The 22,498-nt window shown below is 41.0% G+C and overlaps 2 protein-coding genes across 2 annotated transcripts; both read right to left on the bottom strand.

The window, feature by feature from the left end:
* Nucleotides 1-2,881: 2,881 nt before the first annotated feature.
* LOC135486485 (uncharacterized) lies at nt 2,882-22,132 on the bottom strand. The gene is made up of 5 exons (XM_064769292.1): nt 22,004-22,132; nt 20,885-20,951; nt 17,046-17,111; nt 16,398-16,639; nt 2,882-3,806 (listed from the first exon to the last, which is right to left on the bottom strand). The coding sequence occupies exons 1-5, from the start codon at nt 22,130-22,132 to the stop codon at nt 3,549-3,551; spliced, it is 762 nt and encodes a 253-aa protein (XP_064625362.1). The 3' UTR covers nt 2,882-3,548.
* LOC135486487 (uncharacterized) lies at nt 8,978-14,292 on the bottom strand. Its single transcript, XM_064769295.1, has 5 exons — nt 14,176-14,292; nt 13,060-13,126; nt 12,199-12,264; nt 11,550-11,791; nt 8,978-11,089 (listed from the first exon to the last, which is right to left on the bottom strand). Exons 1-5 carry the CDS (start codon nt 14,284-14,286, stop codon nt 10,832-10,834), a joined length of 744 nt encoding a protein of 247 aa, XP_064625365.1. The 5' UTR covers nt 14,287-14,292; the 3' UTR covers nt 8,978-10,831.
* Nucleotides 22,133-22,498: the final 366 nt, after the last annotated feature.

Genomic DNA, 22,498 nt, shown 5'->3' with positions numbered 1-22,498 from the left:
ACTTTGAGTTGGTCATTCAAAAGTAATTTGGTAATGTCCGTATTCAGCGATTGGGCTGTACAGTCGAATCGTTCACTGAGAAGAACTATGCCTAAAGATACATGTCCAGATGTTTTAAAAGAAGGAGAAAACAGGGCCAATTTAAAATAATTTTGCCCAAATTTTCATTTTTTAAAGCGGTCCTGGCACGAAGCAGACCTGGTCCAGTGACGACTTCAATGGCATGTAAAAAAACCCACAGGGAACTTTCTACACCAGGCAGTGGTTGAATGCCTGTTTTAGATTGGTTAAAACGATACAACTTGTATGCTAGTGAATGGTGATGTTATTTATGGTATAAAAAGAAGGTTGCGTACTGTGCCAACGTCTGGTGACGCAAAAACCTTTCGGATCATTAATATACCGCGTCTTTCAAAGCTTCCCATGCCATTTCATAAGCGTTTCGGGACAGGTTTTCTCAATTAGGGCGGGGTCGTTCAACATTGTTGACATTTTCACGGAATTTACCGATATTTGCCTTCAGACGAAACATACAGCACATTATAAATAAATTACACGTATTCGTTAGTGGAGAGCTTGGCACGATACCGAGGCGCAAAACGAAGATAGACCGTTGATCGGCATTTTTGATTTTCTGAAAAGCGTACGCGTACACGTACATTAAAAACATCCCTCCTTGCGAACGGTTTGTACGCTCGTCAAAATATCCGAAATGTTGAACCACGCCTTAATCAGCACTGTTGTTGGCATTAATCACGGCAGACTTGGACATGTATCAACAGCTCATGGGTTAAACTAACGAAATCGTTATCGTTTGACAGGTTTTACAATAGAAAAGAACCCAGGAAAATCTTATAAACTGTATCGCAGTGCGGCCGCAAGCATAATTCCTGATACCGGGAACATGCAGCTTGTTGATCAACAGACACAGTCATGGATTTCCCGAAGTTGCCTGAGAAGGCTTCTCCAATATATTTACTTTGAAGATATCAATAATCGATCTTACCTTTATCCTGCTTTCATATCTCGTTTGCAGAACAGCTACCCAGCAACAGAGCCCTAGAAAGGCGCCCACCACCACATAGGTTTTCAGTTGATCTCGTTTAAAGACGACCATCTTGAAGAGAACTTTCATTTCAAATAGACCATCTGAGATATCGCAATCTAACCCAGATACGCTTGTCTCATAAACCAAGAACTTCTATATATATAATAGACAATAATGAAATGAGTTATCTTCAGTTACACTTAAACAGGTAAGCATCATTGTAACAGCACATGGGCAGAATAACAATCTTAGCGATAGACTGCTGTTTAAATCGGAGATTAGAATGAGTATTTCTCAAACAACACACAAAATGGAAACTTTGTCAACAAATCTTGCAAATGAATTAGGGCATCACATATCGGCATTTGGCATGACACGTAACTGCATGGTGCATGTCGTACAGCACTGCATGTACTCTTCATGTTCCTAAAACTTTTAAAGGACTCCAAACTGACTAAAATTCTTCCAACTTTTGTTTGCACAGACTAGCAATTGAAAAGTCAAAAAGATATTTAATGACTTACTGTTGTGAGTAAATAAGTTTTATATTCAGTAAGAGTATACCAGTATATCAAATCAACACCCCTTAAAGTATTTGAGCTGTTTGACCATGGGCAAGTGGATGTGAACAATTTGTCAGATATTCAATTTCCATCGATTGGAATTCAAATAAAATGAAATACAGAGCTTGGGAGGTATTCGTTTAGATGACATTTCAGATGGTATATGTGAAAATATCTTGACTAATTTACAGCAATAAGAGATAAGTCTGCACTTGGTCACCGTGATACACTTCCTTCCCGACAATTGTATCGTCAGGACTGGTTTGAAATCACATCACCCTCCAAGCATCAAGTTTGACATTCTCCTTTGAGACGATTCCTCATCTACGCCTTCCGAATGTGCGCGCATTCGGCACAAGAGTCAACACCAATAAACAAAAGAACGGCGACGTTTACTTGCTATACAAGCCACTAGGGCTTATTTGCTTTATTTGACTACAATATATCTGTTAATAATGTTCACGAAAGACGACACTTACATGCTATATTAGCAAGCTATTGCAGTTTAGAAAAATGATGATGTTCAAGGACGAGAATAAAAGCTATACAAGCTATTGGCGGTTGGTTCATTAGATTATTAGATAATATTCTAGAATGAGATTTCACGCTATACATGTACAAGCTATTGGCAGTTTGTTCCGTTTGATTATGAGATAATTTTCATGAACGATGAGATTACACGCTATATCAATCTGATTCTCATATTTTCACACTCCTTTTCAATGAACAGTGATAATATAGTTTGAAATCGATGACAGGTAAAAACCTTGGTGGTTCCAAGATGACGCTATTAGCTAGGGCTGTTTTTTTCTGCTTCATGAATACTTACAGGTCAAGAATGAAGTGATTATTGACATGCAGGCTATTGCCAGTTCCTTTTATTTATTTACCTAGTACATGTATTTTTCAAGGACATCGAGATTCACACGCTATGTCAGCTATGGTTACATACACTTTATTAAACCTTTGCCGGCTTTGTTTTATATGACTATTCATTACCGTTTAATTGCCCTTGTCGGTTTAGGCCTAACGATCCCATGGAAGCTTTTTTGTGGGGGTCGATGATATCAAGGTTTGCCCTGATAACACTTTGATGTGACAGTAGAATAATGAAAATATTAGCTGAGGCGAGAGCGGGGTTTTTAAGGAGACAAATAGACCGTGCATTCGGCTAGGTCTGAATTCTCTAAACTGCGTGGTATTGGGCAAAATCGAAATCATCAATTATTCAAATCATTTATTTGGATTTTCACATTTAGGCATATTTTATTTAAAAATCTAGAAGGTGGTGACCTCCTTTTCTTTCTATTTGGATGATGGATTTTTACATTATCAACACTTCTAGATGTGAGATTTGGCTTCTCAAATAAATATAACCGGTTTTACCAAAAATTAAAAATTTAGATTAATTTATTTTTTGGACTACAATAAACTCATTTATCATGGGCAACAGTATGCTATCATAACTGAACATTGAAAAAGGTCAATGAAAAATATACTTCATGTATCAATTTTAAGAGCAATAATTGATATTTGTCTTCCCAAGTAGGGCAATAGCCTGATCTACATCACAACTTTTGGTGAACCCGCCGCCTAGCTCTAACAAGCCAGTTGCTAGTCTGATTAGGTAATGTAGTTGTCAAACACATACATGGCTTCTTCAAAATGGATGGAGCAAATTGCATGGGGTTTTCTGTATTGTATAAATTGTCAGGTGCACTTTTGAAATCGTCTTACAGCAGAAAATGGCAAAATACCTGGAGTCGTGGCGTTTAATTTCCGTTTCTGAATAGCTCGAACCAAGCAGAAAGACATATCAAAAGCTCCGTCCTCAACTTAAACCTATAATTCGAGGAGCGCGAATTTCGTCTTTAATAGAAAACGTGTTAAAGGCAAATGGTGGTGTCGTCTCAGGCCGATTGAACGATTGGAATTCTCTATTTTGTGCAAACAACACATGTCATCTCGAAGCCTTGGACGTACGGAGGGCATGGCAGAGAGCCACACGAACCCTGTGCGTGGTACATCAGTCCTCCGTCATCATTTCTGGCGCCATTTTCACCCCCAGCTTCTGGTGCATCATCCACGCACGCGTAGCTGTAGGAAGCCTTGTGTTTGTAATGTCCCGTCATCAGGTAGCCCCAGTACTCCTGCTGCCAGTTACCTGGGCATGACTTCGTTCCTGGAATCATCACCTGAAAGAGTAGCCGCAGAAAAAGGAGAAAGCTTTACTTCATAGCCAAGGCCGGAGGGGACGATTGTCTTGGGATATTCACGTTGAGAGCAATTTCTAGTGTCACTAGTGATATTTCAGCGACACGCCCTGAGATCCTTGGTGAAACATAGGCTGTTCATACAATATCATGTTTTAGGAGCTTGGTGGCACCGTCGAAAAGCGTCCGTAATCGCAATGTGATCGGAAGGTCGTGATTTCGTGACCTGGCTCGTATCTCTCAAAATGTATAATCAAAACGGGCCTGAAATAAAACAGTGCTGTGAGCAGACACGGAGAGGTAATGACTATGTATGCAAAATATACCTTTTTCCTGATACATTTACTAAATAGTTACTACGAGTAAACGCTTTTACGTTTTGGTTTTACGGCTAGTATTTTCTGTATTTATATCAACACTACCCACAACGCTGGAAGAGGTTATATAAATACCATGCTGGTGCAAACTCTACTCCTGCATACTGCACATCGGACATTGGAATTGTAGAGGCCATTCGGATCAGCGTTGGCAGTGCTAAAGAAGTTCATACCGGCTACTTCGAGTTCGACACCGTACAGCCATGCCCGGTCGTCTTCCCCTGCAGCCGTCTTTGAGGCGTATTCTGGTTTGTCGGATACACAGATATACTCGGCAGAGCCACCTACATGGCTATAGTGCTCAGCTCCTCCGTAACCTGGTGGGAAAAGGAAAGATTTAAAGACAAGCCAACTCATTTGACGACAACACGGTAAACTATTATAAAAGCTGACAACGACTGTAACAGTTTCAGCCCCAAATGCAAATATAACGTGGCTGTGCTGTGACGCTGCTATTCGCCCACAATTCAGAATTGTCTTTTTCCCAATTTTGTGGACAAGGTATCGCTTCTAGTGACTGCTTTGAGCGCAGGTTGTTTGGGTTGTGGGTAGGACTAAATTAGCATCAGGGACCAACATGTCAGACTATTACATGAACATGTCAGTCATAGTTACCTGCATATACTAATTCTGCATCAGCTGGACAAACCGTACGACCCCATCGAATGTACGTAGCGCCACCTGCACGATAAGATAATATATTGATTACATATCTCGTCCGAAAACGGAAATTCAAAAATGGAAAACCGAGCAGGATGTTTGCAATATTAAGTGTTTAAAGACGAATTGCCATCCTGTATCATAATCAGACCACTTCAATGGAGATTATAGGCAAGAGTTACAGGGCAAAGTCACTGGCGACCCTTGATATGAACACAATCATGGACACAGTCGTGATTTAGTGCATTAACATAACAATGTTACTGACTATAGCCTTGCATTGTAAAGTCAGAGTGGAATGAAATATGGCTTGTTGACCCCAATTAGGCCATGGGACGAGTGGCAAAAATGTGTCTAGAAAAAGGATTCCGTTTGACAAATTAGCGGGCAAATTGAAAACAGTCGTTTTTGGGTAATATGGGGGTGCTGATTTCAAAAATCAATTTTTCTCCCGCGTAAAGTTGCACATTCAGTCAGAAATGAGACCCTTAATAGGGCCTAATGGTCCCAAATTAGGGGTCAAAAAGTTGATGTCATCGAAACATGTCAACATGGCTATCAAAATGAAGGTCTATGGGGGTACTTTAACATTGCATAGTTTTTGGCCCGACTAACGAACCGTGGGACCCCCCAGGGAGGGTAAAAAAGGGCAAAAGTGGTAACTTTGACCCTGTCCCACGATCTTCATAGGGACTATAAATGGATAAAAACTGTTTTATTTGACAGTAATCGTATAGACCTTCAAAATGATACCCATGATAACACTCTCGGGGTAAGGGTTGCCGAGATAGTAATTTTGACCCCTTTTTTGGCTCCAAATTTAAGATCTCGAAAACCTTTTGTCCAAGGGTGTGGTCATGGGTATCTATGAAAAGGTCTATGTGAGTACTGTCGAATAAACAGTTTTTATCCACATGCGGTGCCCATGAAGCTCATGGGAGGCGGTCAAAGTTACCACTTTTGCCCTTTTTTACCCTCCCTGGGGGGTCCCACGGTTCGTTAGTCGGGCCAAAAACTATGCAATGTTAAAGTACCCCCATAGACCTTCATTTTGATAGCCATGTTGACATGTTTCGATGACATCAACTTTTTGACCCCTAATTTGGGACCATTAGGCCCTATTAAGGGTCTCATTTCTGACTGAATGTGCAACTTTACGCGGGAGAAAAATTGATTTTTGAAATCAGCACCCCCATATTACCCAAAAACGACTGTTTTCAATTTGCCCGATAATTTGTCAAACGGAACTTCACATTTTTCACACTCGTCCCATGGCCTAAATAGGATGAATAGCGTCATTCTTACAGACGCAGAAAAAGGTGACTGGCAGTTGTAACAAAATTTTTGGTTCATGCCGGTTTTGAGAGTATTACGATTACGACTTTGAAATCGTAATCGTAATCGTTATCGTAAGCGATGCGGAAACTAAAAAGTTTTTATCAATGCCTCATTTGTTGGTAATCCTGACTTTGACATGTAAAAGGGTGGGAGGAGATATATCTCTCGGCAACCTCCATGACCTTACAACTGGGTATCTGGTGTATAAACCATAGTAACAAAATATAACATCATTCTAATTTCTTCCCATCTTCTATCATCCATTATACCGGACACATTATGATATTTTAACCAGAATGCAGTATATAATTGATTAGCTACAAATTGTACATGGAAGATATAAATGTATGGACATCTCAATCAGACTATGCTATCACTAGTTATTAAATATCCGAAATCATTGGATCGGGTACCTACCAGCTGCATTTTGACCAGAGGATCCGGCACTACGTTTCACCCGAACACTTCCCTCTTCTTCAAATTGCTTAAATGATTCAGTAAAGAAACGTAGTAGACTTTGAGTTGATCATTCAAAAGTAATTTGGTAATGTCCGTATTCAGCGATTGGGCCGTACAGTCGAGTCATTCACTGGGAAGGACTTTGCCTAAAGATGCCTGTCCCGATGTTTTAAAAGAAGGAGAAAACAGGGCCAATTTAAAATAATTTTGCCCAAGTTTTCATTTAAAGCGGTCCTGGCACGAAGCAGACCTGGCCCAGTGACGACTTCAATGGCATGTAAAAAAACCCACAGGGAACCTTCTACACCAGGCAGTGGTTGAATGCCTGTTTTAGATTGGTTAAAACGATACAACTTGTATGCTAGTGAATGGTGATGTTATTTATGGTATAAAACGAAGGTTGCGTACTGTGCCAACGTCTGGTGACGCAAAAACCTTTCGGATCATTAATATACCGCGTCTTTCAAAGCTTCCCATGCCATTTCATAAGCGTTTCGGGACAGGTTTTTTTAATTAGGGCGGGGTCGTTCAACATTGTTGACATTTTCACGGAATTTACCGACATTTGCCTTCAGACGAAACATACAGCACATTATAAATAAATTACACGTATTCGTTAGTGGAGAGCTTGGCACGATACCGAGGCGCAAAACGAAGATAGACCGTTGATCGGCATTTTTAATTTTTTGAAAAGCGTACGCGTACACGTACATTAAAAACATCCCTCCTTGCGAACGGTTTGTACGCTCGTGAAAATATCCGAAATGTTGAACCACGCCTTAATCAGCACTGTTGTTGGCATTAATCACGGCAGACTTGGGCATGCATCAACAGCTCCTGGGTTAAACTAACGAAATCGTTATCGTTTGACAGGTTTTACAATGGAAAAGAACCCAGGACAATCTTATAAACTGTATCGCAGTGCGGCCGCAAGCATAATTCCTGATACCGGGAACATGCAGCTTGTTGATCAACAGACACAGTCATGGATTTCCCGAAGTTGCCTGAGAAGGCTTCTCCAATATATTTACTTTGAAGTAATCAATAATCGATCTTACCTTTATCCTGCTTTCATATCTCGTTTGCAGAACAGCTACCCAGCAACAGAGGCCTAGAAAGGCGACCACCACCACATAGGTTTTCAGTTGATCCCGTTTAAAGACGACCATCTTGAAGAGAACTTTGATTTCAAATAGACCAGCTGAGATATTGCGTTCTAACCTGGCCCAGATACGCTTGTCTCATGAACCAAGAACTTCTATATATAAAATCGACACTAATGAAATTAGTTATTGTCGGTTATACTTAAAAAGGTAACCATCATGGTAACAGCACATGGGCAGAATAACAATCTTAGCGTCAGACTGTTTTTAAATCGGAGATTAGAATAAGTATTTCTCAAACAACACACAAAATGGAAACTTTGTCAACAAATATTGCAAATGAATTAGGGCATCACATATCTATTGATTAGGTAAAGAACTGAAAAACAGAAATTCGTGATATCATCTTGTATAAAATGACGATAAATGTTGCTCTACCATAACAGTAAGTCTTACTCCGAGTTGAGTTTTTGCTAGTGTACATAAAAACATCACTAAAACCACCAATTTTAAAGAAGACGCCATATTTTTTACTCTCCCTGTTTTAAGATCAGGATACCCGGTCCATTACGTAACCCCAGACACTGATCCAAGTTAGGCTACTAAGAACTCTCAGTTTGGCATGACACGTAACTGCATGGTGCATGTCGTACAGCACTGCATGTACTCTTCATGTTCCTAAAACTTTTAAAGGCCTCCAAACTGACTAAAATTCTTCCAACTTTTGTTTGCACAGACTAGCAATTGAAAAGTCAAAAAGATATTTAATGACTTACTGTTGTGAGTAAATAAGTTTTATATTCAGTAAGAGTATACCAGTATATCAAATCAACAGCCCTTAAAGTATTTGAGCTGTTTGACCATGGGCAAGTGGATGTGAACAAGTTTGTCAGATATTCCACTTCCATCGATTGGAATTTAAATAAAATGGAATACAGAGCTTGGGAGGAATTCGTTTTATAGATGACATTTCAGATGGTATATGTGAAAATATCTTGACTAATTTACAGCAAGTGGAGATATGCCTGCACATGATCACCGTGATACACTTCCTTCCCGACAATTGTATCGTCAGGACTGGTTTGAAATGACATCACCCTCCAAGCATCAAGGTTGACAATCTCCTTTGAGACGATTCCTCATCTACGCCTTCCGAATGTGCGTGCATTCGGCACAAGAGTCAACAGCAATAAACAAAAGAACGGCGACGTTTACTTGCTATACAAGCCAGGGCTTATTTGCTTTATTTGATTACAACAGTATCACTGTTAATAATGTTCACGAAGGACGACACTTACATGCTATATTCGCAAGATATTACAGTTAAAAAGAAATGATGATGTTCAAAGATGAGAATAAAAGCTATACAAGCTAGATTATTAGATAATGTTTTGGAATAAGATTACACGCGCTACAAGCTATTGTCAGTTTGTTTCGTTCAATCATTAGATAATGTTCAAGAACGATGAGATTATACGCTATACAAGCTGTTGGCGGTTTGTTGCATTAGATTACTTGATGATGTCCAAGAACGATGAAATTACACGCTATACAAGCTATTGGCGGTTTGTTTCATTCGATTGTTAGATAGTGTTCAAGAACGATGAGATTACACGCTAGAGATTACACGCTATACAAGCTACTGGCGGTTTGTTGCATTAGATTATTAGATCATGATCAAGAACGATGAGATTACACGCTATACAAGCTATTGGCGGTTTGTTTCATTAGATTATTAGATCATGATCAAGAACGATGAGATACACGCTATACAAGCTATTGGCAGTTACGCATTAGGTTTATATTAGATAATGTTCAAGAACGATGAGATTACACGTTATTCAAGCTATTGGCGGTTTGTCAGTTCCGTTTGATTTAGGTGATGATCAAAAACAACAAGATTACTCGCTATATCAATCTGATTCTCATATTTTTATACTCCTTTAAATCAACAGTGTGAATATAGTTTAAAATCGATGAGAGGTTAAAACCTTGGTGGTCCAAAGATGACGCTATTAGCCAGGGCTGTTTTTTTCTGCTTCATGAATACTTACAGGTCAAGAATGATATGATTATTGACATGCAGGCTATTGCCAGTTCCTTTTATTTCTCTACCAAGTATTTTTCAAGGACATCGAGATTTACACGCTATGTCAGCTATGGTTACATACACTTTATTAAACCTTTGCCGGCTTTGTTTTATATGACTATTCATTACCGTTTAATTGCCCTTGTCGGTTTAGGCCTAACGATCCCATGGAAGCTTTTTCGTGGGGGTCGATGATATCAAGATTTGCCCTGATAACACATTGATATGACAGTAGAATAATGAAAATATTAGCTGAGGCGAGAGCGGGGTTTTTAAGGAGACAACAGACCGTGCATTCGGCTAGGTCTGAATTCTCTAAACTGTGTGGTATTTGGCAAAAACGTAATATTTGCCTTGTACTGTTTCCTAAATTATTAAAATCATTTCAAATCACTTGATCTAATGAGATACACCTAAGTAAGTAGAGTTGCAACCTATCGCTCAGTCAGCGTTCTATTTGCGATTCATTGCAACTACTTTATGTATTTGCTGATTAGCGAGAGACACGGGGATTTCTTGTTTCTATTCTCATTTAAACACTTGCGATTCGTTGTAACCCATTAATGAATACTGTAGCTGCGATAATGAATCGCTTAACGTGTGATGGCTTTGTCTTGCAATAATGACAGAAATGTGAACTGCAACTCGATTCATTGATTGCAACTGACTGCAAGAGTGCAACATATAATGAGTGTATCATGTTCATAACAGGTGGCAGTTTATGCGTTTTGTATTGAAACTAGCAGGAATTTTCTGGATGCTGGATTTTCACATTTAGGCATATTTTACTTAAAATCTAGGAGGTGGTGACCTACTATAATTTCTGTTTCTGAATAGCTCGATCCAATCAGAAAGACATATCAAAAGCTCCGTCCTCAACTTAAACCTATAATTCGAGGAGCACGAATTTCGTCGTTAATAGAAAACGTTTTAAAAGCAAATGGTGGTGTCGTCTCAAGCCGATTGAACGATTGGAATTCTCTATTTTGTGCAAACAACACATGTCATCTCGAAGCCTTGGACGTACGGAGGGCATGGCAGAGAGCCACAGAAACCCTGTGCGTGGTACATCAGTCCTCCGCCATCATGTCTGGCGCCATTTTCACCCCCAGCTTCTGGTGCGTCATCCACGCATGCGTAGCTGTAGGAAGCCTTGTGTATGTAATGTCCCGTCATCAGGTAGCCCCAGTACTCCTTCTGCCAGTTACTTGGGCATGACTTCGTTCCTGGAATCATCACCTAAAAGAGGAGCAGAAAAAGGAGAAAACTTTACTTCATAGCCAAGGCCGGAGGGGACGATTGTCTTGGGATATTTACGTTGAGAGCAATTTCTAGTGTCACTAGTGATATTTCAGCGGCACGCTCTGAGATCCTTGGTGAAACATAGGCTGTTCATACAATATCATGTTTTAGGAGCTTGGTGGTACAGTCGAAAAGCGTCCGTAATCGCAACGTGATCGGAAGGTCGTGATTTCGTGACCTGGCTCGTATCGCTGTATAATAAAAACTGGCCTGAAATAAAACAGTGCTGTGAGCAGACACGGAGAGGTAATGACTATGTATGCAAAATATACCTTTTTCCTGATACATTTACTACATAGTTACTACGAGTAAACGCTTTTACGTTTTGCTTTTACTGCTAGTATTTCTGTCTTTATATTAATACTACCCACAACGCTGGAAGAGGTTATATACATACCATGCTAGAGCGAACCCTATTCCTGCATACTGCACATCGGATATCGGAATTATATAGCCCATTCGGATCAGCGTTGGCAGTGCTAAATAAGATCGTGCCGGGTAATTGGAGTTCTACACCGTACAGCCATGCCCGGTCCTCTTCCTTTGCAGACGTCTTCGAGGCGTATTCTGGTTTGTCGGATACACAGATATACTCAGCAGAGCCACCTACATGTGTATAGTGCTGAGCCCCTCCGTAACCTGGTGGGAAAAGGAAAGATTGAAGGAGAGGCCAACTCATTTCACAACAACACGGTAAACTTTTATAAAAGCTGACAACGACCGTGACAATTTCAGCCCCAAATGCGAATATAACGTGGCTGTGCTGTGACGCCGCTATTTGCCCACAATTCAGAATTGTCTTTTTCCCAAAATATTTTTGTGGACAAGGTATCCCTTCTTGTGACTGCATGGAGCGCATGAAGGGCGTCAAAGTTAGCCCAACGTTGAAAGCCAGTTAAAATTAGTTTCAAAACTTGGCACCAGGATGTTTGGGTTGTGGGCAGCCATGTACATTTTACGCGGGACTAAAATAGCATCAGGGACCAACATGTCAGACTATTACATGAATATGTGAGACGTCTCGTAGGACTGTCAGTCATAATTACCTGCATATACTAATTCTGCATCAGCTGGACAAACCGTACGACCCCAGCGAATGTACGTAGCGCCACCTGCACGATAAGATAAGATATTGATTACATATCTTGCCCGAAAACGGAAATTCAGAAATGGAAAACCGATCAGGATGTTTGCAATATTAAGTGTTTAAAGACGAATTGCCATCCTGTATCATAATCAGACCACTTCAATGGAGATTATAGGCAAGGGTTATAGGGCAAAGTCACTGGCGACCCTTGATTGTTCAAGACGGAAATGAACGCAATCATGGACACAGTCGTGATTTAGTGCATTAACATAACAATGTAACTGACTATAGCCTTGCATTGTTAAGTCAGAGTGGAATGAAATATGGCTTGTTGACCCCAATAGGATGAATAGCGTCATTCTTACAGACGCAGAAAAAGGTGACTGGGAGTTGTAACAAAATTTCTGGTTCATGCCGGTTTTGAGAGTATTACGATTACGACTTTGAAATCGTAATCGTAATCGTTATCGTAAGCGATGCGGAAACTAAAGTTTTTATCAATGCCTCATTTGTTGGTAATCCTGACTTTGACATGTAAAAGGGTGGGAGGAGATATATCTCTGGGCAAGTCATACCTCCATGACGTTACAACTGGGTATCTGGTGTATAAACCATAGTAACAAAATATAACAATCATTCTAATTTCTTCCCATCTTCTATCATCCATTATACCGGACACATTATGATATTTTAACCAGAATGCAGTATATAATTGATTAGCTACAAATTGTACATGGAAGATATAAATGTATGGACATCTCAATCAGACTATACTATCACTAATATTAGAAAATCCGAAATCATTGGATCGGGTACCTACCAGCTGCATTTTGACCAGAGGATCCGGCACTACGTTTTACCCGAACACTTCCCTCTTCTTCAAGTTGCTTAAATGATTCAGTAAAGAAACGTAGTAAACATTGAGTTGGTCATTCAGAAGTAATTTGGTAACGGCCGTATTCAGCGATTGGGCTGTACAGTCGAGTCGTTCACTGGGAAGGACAATGCCAAAAGATACCTGTCCAGATGTTTTAAAAGAAGGAGAAAATAGGGCCAATTTAAAAGAATTTTGCCCAAGTTTTCATTTTTTAAAGCGGTCCTGGCACGACGCAGACCTGGTCCAGTGACGACTTCAATGGCATGTAAAAAAACCCACAGGGAACTTTCTACACCAGACAGTGGTTGAATGCCTGTTTTAGATTGGTTAAAAGGATACATCTTATATGCTAGTGAATGGTGATGTTATTTATGGTATAAAAAGAAGGTTGAGTATTGTGCCAACGTCTGGTGACGTCAAAACCTTTCGGATCATTAATATACCGCGTCTTTCAAAGCTTCCCATGCCATTTCATTAGCGTTTCGGGACTGGTTTTCTTAATTAGGGCGGGGTCGTTCAACATTGTTGACATTTTCACGGAATTTACCGACATTTGCCTTCAGACGAAACATACAGTACATTATAAATAAATTACACGTATTCGTTAGTGGAGAGCTTGGCACGATACCGAGGCGCAAAACGAAGATAGACTGTTGATCGGCATTTTTGATTTTCTGAAAAGCGTAAGCGTACACGTACATTAAAAACATCCCTCCTTGCGAACGGTTTGTAAGCTCGTGAAAATATTCGAAATGTTGAACCACGACTTAAACAGCACTGTTGTTGACATTTATGACGGCAGACTTGGACATGTATCAACAGCTCCTGGGTTAAACTTACGAAATCGTTATCGTTTGACAGGTTTACCGTAAAAAAGAACCCAGGAAAATAGGACAAATGTGAACTGATAAACTGTATCGCAGTGCGGCCGCAAGCATAATTCCTGATACCAGGAACATGCAGCTAGTTGATCAACAGACACAGTCATGGATATCGCCAAGTTGCCTGAGAAGGCTTCTCCAATATATTTACTTTGAAGTAATCAATAATCGATCTTACCTTTATCCTGCTTTCATATCTCGTTTGCAGAACAGCTACCCAGCAACAGAGGCCTAGAAAGGCGCCCACCACCAGATAGGTTTTCAGTTGATCCCGTTTAAAGACGACCATCTTGAAGAGAACTTTGATTTCAAATAGACCAGCTGAGATATTGCGTTCTAACCTGGCCCAGATACGCTTGTCTCATAAACCAAGAACTTCTATATATATAATCGACACTAATGAAATTAGTTATTGTCGGTTATACTTAAAAAGGTAACCATCATGGTAACAGCACATGGGCAGAATAACAATCTTAGCGATAGACTCTTGTTTAAATCGGAGATTAGAATAAGTATTTCTCAAACAACACACAAAATGGAAACTTTGTCAACAAATCTTGCAAATGAATTAGGGTATCACATATCTATTGATTAGGTAAAGAACTGAACAACAGAAATTCGTGATATCATCTTGTATAAAATGACGATAAATGTTGCTCTACCATAACAGTCAGTCTTACTCCGAGTTGAGTTTTTGCTAGTGTACATAAAAACATCACTAAAACCACCAATTTTAAAGAAAACGCCATATTTTTTACTCTCCCTGTTTTAAAATCAGGATAACCGGTCCATTAAGTAACCCCAGACACTGATCCAAGTTAGGCTACTAAAAACTGTCAGTTTTGGCATGACACGTAACTGCATGGTACATGTCGTACAGCACTGCATGTACTCTTCATGTTCCTAAAACTTTTAAAGGCCTCCAAACTGACTAAAATTCTTCCAACTTTTGTTTGCACAGACTAGCAATTGAAAAGTCAAAAAGATATTTAATGACTTACTGTTGTGAGTAAATAAGTTTTATATTCAGTAAGAGTATACCAGTATATCAAATCAACAGCCCTTAAAGTATTTGAGCTGTTTGACCATGGGCAAGTGGATGTGAACAATTTGTCAGATATTCCATTTCCATCGATTAGAATTTAAATAAAATGAAATACAGAGCTTGGGAGGTATTCGTTTAGATGACATTTCAGATGGTATATGTGAAAATATATTGACTAATTTACAGCAATAAGAGATAAGTCTGCACTTGGTCACCGTGATACACTTCCTTCCCGACAATTGTATCGTCAGGACTGGTTTGAAATCACATCACCCTCCAAGCATCAAGTTTGACAATCTCCTTTGAGACGATTCCTCACTACGCCTTCCGAATGTGCGTGCATTCGCCACAAGAGTCAACAGCAATAAACAAAAGAACGGCGACGTTTACTTGCTATACAAGCCACTAGGGCTTATTTGCTTTATTTGACTACAATATATCTGTTAATAATGTTCACGAAAGACGACACTTACATGCTATGTTAGCAAGCTATTGCTGTTTAAAAAAATGATGATGTTCAAGGACGAGAATAAAAGCTATACAAGCTATTGGCGGTTTGTTCATTAGATTATTAGATAATATTCTAGAATGGGATTTCACGCTATACAAGCTATTGGCAGTTTGTTCCGTTTGATTATGAGATAATTTTCAAGAACGATGAGATTACACGCTATATCAATCTGATTCTCATATTTTCATACTCCTTTCAATGAACAGTGATGATATAGTTTGAAATCGATGAGAGGTAAAAACCTTGGTGGTTCCAAGATGACGCTATTAGCTAGGGCTGTTTTTTTCAGCTTCATGAATACTTACAGGTCAAGAATGATGTGATTATTGACATGCAGGCTATTGCCAGTTCCTTTTATTTCTTTACCAAGTATTTTTCAAGGACATCGAGATTCACACGCTATGTCAGCTATGGTTACATACACTGTATTAAACCTTTGACGGCTTTGTTTTATATGACTATTCATTACCGTTTAATTGCCCTTGTCAGTTTAGGCCTAACGATCCCATGGAAGCTTTTTCGTGGGGGTCGATGATATCAAGGTTTGCCCTGATAACACATTGATATGACAGTAGAATAATGAAAATATTAGCTGAGGCGAGAGCGGGGTTTTTAAGGAGACAATAGACCGTATAATCAATACTGGCCTGAAATAAAACAGTGCTGTGAGCAGACACGTAGAGGTAATGACTATGTATGCAAAATATACCTTTTTCCTGATACATTTTATACTACATGTACATAGTTACTGAGGGTAAACGCTTTTACGTTTTGGTTTTTCGGCTAGTATTTTCTGTATTTATATCAACACTACCCACAACGCTGGAAGAGGTTACATAAATACCATGCTAGAGCGAACCCTATTCCTGCATACTGCACATCGGATATCGGAATCATCGAGCCCATTCGGATCAGCGTTGGCAGTGCTGAAAGAGTTCCTGCCGGATAATTGGAGTTCTACGCCGTGCAGCCATGCCCGGTTGTCTTCCCCTGCAGCCGTCTTCGAGGCGTATTCTGGTTTGTTGGATACACAGATATACTCGGCAGAGCCACCTTCATGGTTATAGTGCTCAGCCCCTCCGTAACCTGATGGAAAAAGGGAAGATTTAAGGAGAGGCCAACTCATTTGACAACAACACGGTAAACTGCTATAAAAGCTGACAACGACCGTGATAGTTTCATCACATATGCGAATATAACGTGGCTGTGCTGTGACGCTGCTATTTGCCCACAATTCAGAATTGTCTTTTTCCCAAAATATTTTTGTGGACAAGGTATCGCTTCTGGTAACTGCATGGAGCGCATGTAGGGCGTCAAAGTTAGCCCAACGTTGAAAGCCAGTTAAAATTAGTTTCAAAACTTGGCACCAGGATGTTTGGGTTGTGGGTAGCCATGTACATTTTACACGGGACTAAAATAGCATCAGGGACCAACATGTCAGGCTATTACATGAATATGTAAGACGTCTCGTAGGACTGTCAGTCATAATTACCTGCATATACTAATTCTGCATCAGTTGGACAAACCGTACGGCCCCAGCGAATGTACGTAGCGCCACCTGCACGATAAGATAAGATATTGATCACATATCTTGTCCGAAAACGGAAATTCAAAAATGGAAAACCGAGCAGGATGTTTGCATTATTTAACTGTTTAAAGACGAACTGCCATCCTGTATCATAATCAGAAACCAGGAAAAACTACTCAAGACAGGGTGGTAGGAGAGAAGGACGCCAGAATACTGGACATATGAAGGATGGAGGCCAAAGCCAACCGGAAACCTCCAGCCCGACAGCCGACCTCCTGTCACCAAAGCATATAAACAGAATTGGGAGCTGGAATGTAAGAACTTTGTTCCAGACAGGGAAACTAAAGCAAACAATCAGAGAAATGAAAAACTATAAACTAAGCCTACTCGGAATTCAGGAAGCACGTTGGGTAGGATCGGGGAAAAGACAGCTAGCCACAGGAGACACCATCATCTGGTCAGGAAGGAATGATGATGTTCACCAGGGGGGTGTGGCGCTTGCCATGACTAAGGAGGCTACACGAGCGCTCTTGGAGTGGAAACCAGTGAGTGAGAGACTTTTGTATGCCAGGCTCAACTCTAGATATGTCAAACTATCAGTACTAGTCAACTACGCACCAACAGAAGTAGCCGACGATGCAGATAAAGATGACTTCTATGACAGCCTCCAGTCCACCATCGACAGGATCCCAAACCACGACGTCTTACTCTTGCTAGGATATTTCAACGCCAGGCTGGGCAGCGATAATGCGGGCCGCGAGAGCAACATGGGCAAGCATGGAATGGGAACGATGAATGATAATGGAAGCCGGCTCAGCGACCTCTGTGGTGCAAATCGACTAACAGTGGGTGGAAGACTCTTCGAACATAAGAGGATCCATAAACTGACCTGGAGGTCACCCGATGGGAAGACACAGAGCCAGATCGACCACATCGTCATCAACAACATTACAAGTGGAAGAGATCACTGCAAGATGTCAGAGTCAAACGCCTTGCAGACGTAGGGAGCGACCACCACCTGCTGGTAGCAAAGTTGTCCCTCAAGCTGAAGAAAGCAAGTAACGGAAGCACCCGGAAGAACCACTTTGACATCGACAATTTGCAAGACCCAGAGATCAAGAGGACCTTCAACATCACCCTCAGAAACAGATTCCAGCAACTACAGGACGAACAAGAGATGTCCATTCATGCTTTCAATGAGGCCATGCAAGAAACAGGAAAACAAATCCTCGGCTTCCGAAAGACCAAAAAGGAAGAGTGGATCAGCGCCGCATCATGGACCAAGATTGACGAAAGAAAAGCTATCAAGAAGAATCTACTGAGCACCAAGTCACCACGTCTACAGGAACGCCGAAAAGCTGAGTACTTCCAGAAGGACAAGGAAGTCAAGAAGAGCTGCCGAAAAGACAAGCGCCAATACTTCGACAACCTTGCCACAGATGCCGAGAATGCAGCCAGGAGGAAGGACATGGCAACACTGTACAAGGCAACAAAGAAAATGAGAGGAAACACAGGACCAAGCCAAGACACCCCGGTGAAGGACAAGAATGGCTCATACATCTCCGGCGAAAAAGAAAAGACGGAGCGTTGGAGAGAACACTTTGCTGAAATCCTGAACAGACCCCCACCAACAGAACCAGCTGTAATACCAGAAGCGAGTGAAAGAATGGACATCAACACTGGCCCCATATCAGTTGACGAAGTAAAAGCAGCGATCAAGAAATTGAACAACGGAAAGGCACCAGGCCACGACGAAGTGAGCGCTGAAATGCTGAAGGCAGATGACAAAGAGACCCCAATATGGCTACACCAAGTTCTCAAACGAATCTGGGAAACAGAGGAGCAGCCTGAAGAATGGAAGACGGGCATCATCATCAAGCTACCGAAAAAGGGCGACCTTGGAAACTGTGGAAACTGGAGAGGAATAACCCTGCTCCCCCTAACCTGCAAGGTATTCTGCCGCATCATCCTCAATCGGATAGCCACAGCAGTCGAGGGAAAACTCCGCCAAGAGCAAGCCGGTTTCAGGAAAGGGAAATCATGCGCTGACCAAATCTTCGTCCTGAGGCAGATCTTGGAACAATCAGTTGAGTGGAATGCCAGCATGTACGTACTGTTCATAGATTTCGAAAATGCCTTTGACAGTATACACAGAGAAACACTCTGGATGGTACTAAGAAATTATGGGTTCCCAGAGAAGATTGTCAGGGTGATTCAGATGCTATATGAAGACTTCGAGTGCCAAGTCGTATGTGGAAGCCAGATGACAGACAGCTTTCCAGTACACACAGGAGTCAAACAGGGTTGCATCCTCTCACCCCTCCTCTTCATACTGGTGATGGACTGGCTGATGAGAGAGACCACAGAGGGACACAAAACAGGAATCCAATGGACCCTTATGACACTCCTAGAGGACCTGGATTTTGCTGATGACGTGGCACTTCTATCCAGCAGGCACAATGACTCCCAGGAGAAGGGAAATACATTGACCCCAATCACTGGGAAAATTGGACTCAAGATCAACGTACCTAAAACCAAGTTGATGAAACAGAACACAGCAAACAACAACGCAATCACTGTCTACGACAAACAAATCGATGAGGTGAACGACTTCGTATACCTCGGCAGCAAGATGGCCTCGAATGGAGATAGCGAAGCCGACGTCGATGCACGCATCACCAAGGCCCGCCAAGCGTTTGGGATGTTGTGGACAATTTGGAAGGCAAAGAAGCTCAGCCGGATTACCAAGTACAGGATCTACAAAAGCAATGTACTGAGTGTACTGCTCTATGCATGCGAATCATGGAAGATGACCAAGAAGATCAACAAGAAACTGGACACTTTCCAAACGAAGTGCCTGAGGAGAATCCGAGGCATCTACTGGCCAAGGACAATCAGTAACGAAGACCTACTGAGAGACGCTAACCTGAAGCCCATATCAGAATTGGTGAAGGAACGAAGATGGCAATGGTTGGGCCATGTGCTCCGAATGCCTGCAAACGCATTGCCAAGGAGAGCACTCACATGGACACCACAGGGGAGACGGAATAGAGGCAGACCAAGAGAGACCTGGCGGCGTTCCATGGCAAAGGAACTTCAAGAGAAGGGCCTAACGTGGGAGGCAGCCAGACAGCGAGCAGCCAACAGACTTGAGTGGAGGACCCTGGGGAACGCCCCATGGCACCTAGGGCACGAAGGGTCCTAAGAAGATCATAATCAGACCACTTCAATGGAGATGATAGCGTTAAAGGGCAAAGTCACTGGTGACCCTTGATTGTTCAAGACGGAAATGAACACAATCATGGACACAGTCGTGATTTAGTGCATTAACATAAACAATGTAACTGACTATAGCCTTGCATTGTAAAGTCAGAGTGGAATGAAATATGGCTTGTTGACCCCAATAGGATGAATAGCGTCATTCTTACAGACGCAGAAGAAGGTGACTGGCAGTTGCAAAGTTTTTATCAATGCCTCATTTGTTGGTAATCCTGACTTTGACATGTAATATATAAAAGGGTGGGAGGAGATATATCTCTGGGCAAGTCATACCTCTATGACCTTACAACTGGGTATCTGATGTATAAACTATAGTAAAAAGATATATATCAATCATTCTAATTTCATCCCATCTTCCATCATGATACCATTATACCGGACACATTATGATATTTTAACCAGAATGCAATATATAATTGATTAGCTACAAATTGTACATGGCAGATATAAATGTATGGACATCTCAATCAGACTATACTATCACTAATTTTAGAAAATCCGATACCATTGGATCGGGTACCTACCAGCTGCATTTTGACCAGAGGATCCGGCACTACGTTTCACCCGAACACTTCCCTCTTCTTCAAGTTGCTTAAATGATTCAGTAAAGAAACGTAGTAGACTTTGAGTTGGTCATTCAAAAGTAATTTGGTAACGGCCGTATTCAGCGATTGGGCTGTACAGTCGAGTCGTTCACTGGGAAGGACTTTGCCTAAAGATACCTGTCCAGAAATTTTTAAAAAAGGAGAAAGCAGGGCCATTTTAAAATGATTTTGCCCAAGTTTTCCTTTTATAAAGCGGTCCTGGCACGACGCAGACCTGGTCCAGTGACGACTTCAATGGCATGTTAGAAGACCACAGGGAACTTTCTACACCAGGCAGTAGTTGAATGCCTGTTTTAGATTGGTTAAAACGATACATCTTAAAATGCTAGTGAATGATGATGTTATTTATGGTATAAATACAAGGTTGAGTACTGTGCCAACGTCTGGTGACGTCAAAACCTTTCAGATCATTAATTCACCGCGTCTTTCAAAGCTTCCCATGCCATTTCATAAGCGTTTCGGGACAGGTTTTCTTAATTAGGGCGGGGTCGTTCAACATTGTTGACATTTTCACGGAATTTACCGACATTTGCCTTCAGACAAAATATACAGTTCTTTATAAATTAATTACACGTATTCGTTAGTGGAGAGCTTGGCACGATACCGAGGCGCAAAACGAAGATAGACTGTTGATCGGCATTTTCGATTTTCTGAAAAGCGTAAGCGTACACGTACATTAAAAACATCCCTCCTTGCGAACGGATTGTACGCTCGTGAAAATATTCGAAATGTTGAACCACGCCTTAATCAGCACTGTTGTTGGCATTTATGACGGCAGACTTGGACATGTATCAACAGCTCCTGGGTTAAACTATCGAAGTCGATATCGTTTGACAGGTTTTACCGTAAAAAAAGAACCGAGGAAAATAGGACAAATGTGAACTGATAAACTGTATCGCAGAGCGGCCGCAAGCATAATTCCTGATACCAGGAACATGCAGCTAGTTGATAAACAGACACAGTCATGGATATCGCCAAGTTGCCTGAGAAGGCTTCTCCAATATTATTTACTTTGAGGTAATCAATAATCGATCTTACCTTTATCCTGCTGTCATATCTCGTTTGCAGAACAGCTACCCAGCAACAGAGCCCTAGAAATGCGCCCACCACCACATAGGTTTTCAGTTGATCCCGTTTAAAGACGACCATCTTGAAGAGAACTTTCATTTCAAATAGACCAGCTGAGATATTGCGTTCTAACCTGGCCCAGAAACGCTTGTCTCATAAACCAAGAACTTCTATATATATATAATAGACAATAATGAAATGAGTTATCTTCAGTTACACTTAAACAGGTAAGCATCATGGTAACAGCACATGGGCAGAATAACAATCTTAGCGACAGACTGTTTTTAAATCGGAGATTAGAATAAGAATTTCTCAAACAACACACAAAATGGAAACTTTGTCAACAAATCTTGCAAATGAATTAGGGCATCACATATCTATTGATTACGTAAAGAACTGAAAAACAGAAATTCGTGATATCATCTTGTATAAAATGACGATAACTGTTGCTCTACCGTATCTGTC

Source organism: Lineus longissimus, chromosome 4, assembly GCF_910592395.1.
Source record: "Lineus longissimus chromosome 4, tnLinLong1.2, whole genome shotgun sequence".
NCBI classification, from domain to species: Eukaryota; Metazoa; Nemertea; class Pilidiophora; order Heteronemertea; family Lineidae; genus Lineus; species Lineus longissimus.
The sequence above is the reverse complement of the archived record's forward strand: the minus strand, read 5'-3'. Positions and strand labels throughout refer to the sequence as shown.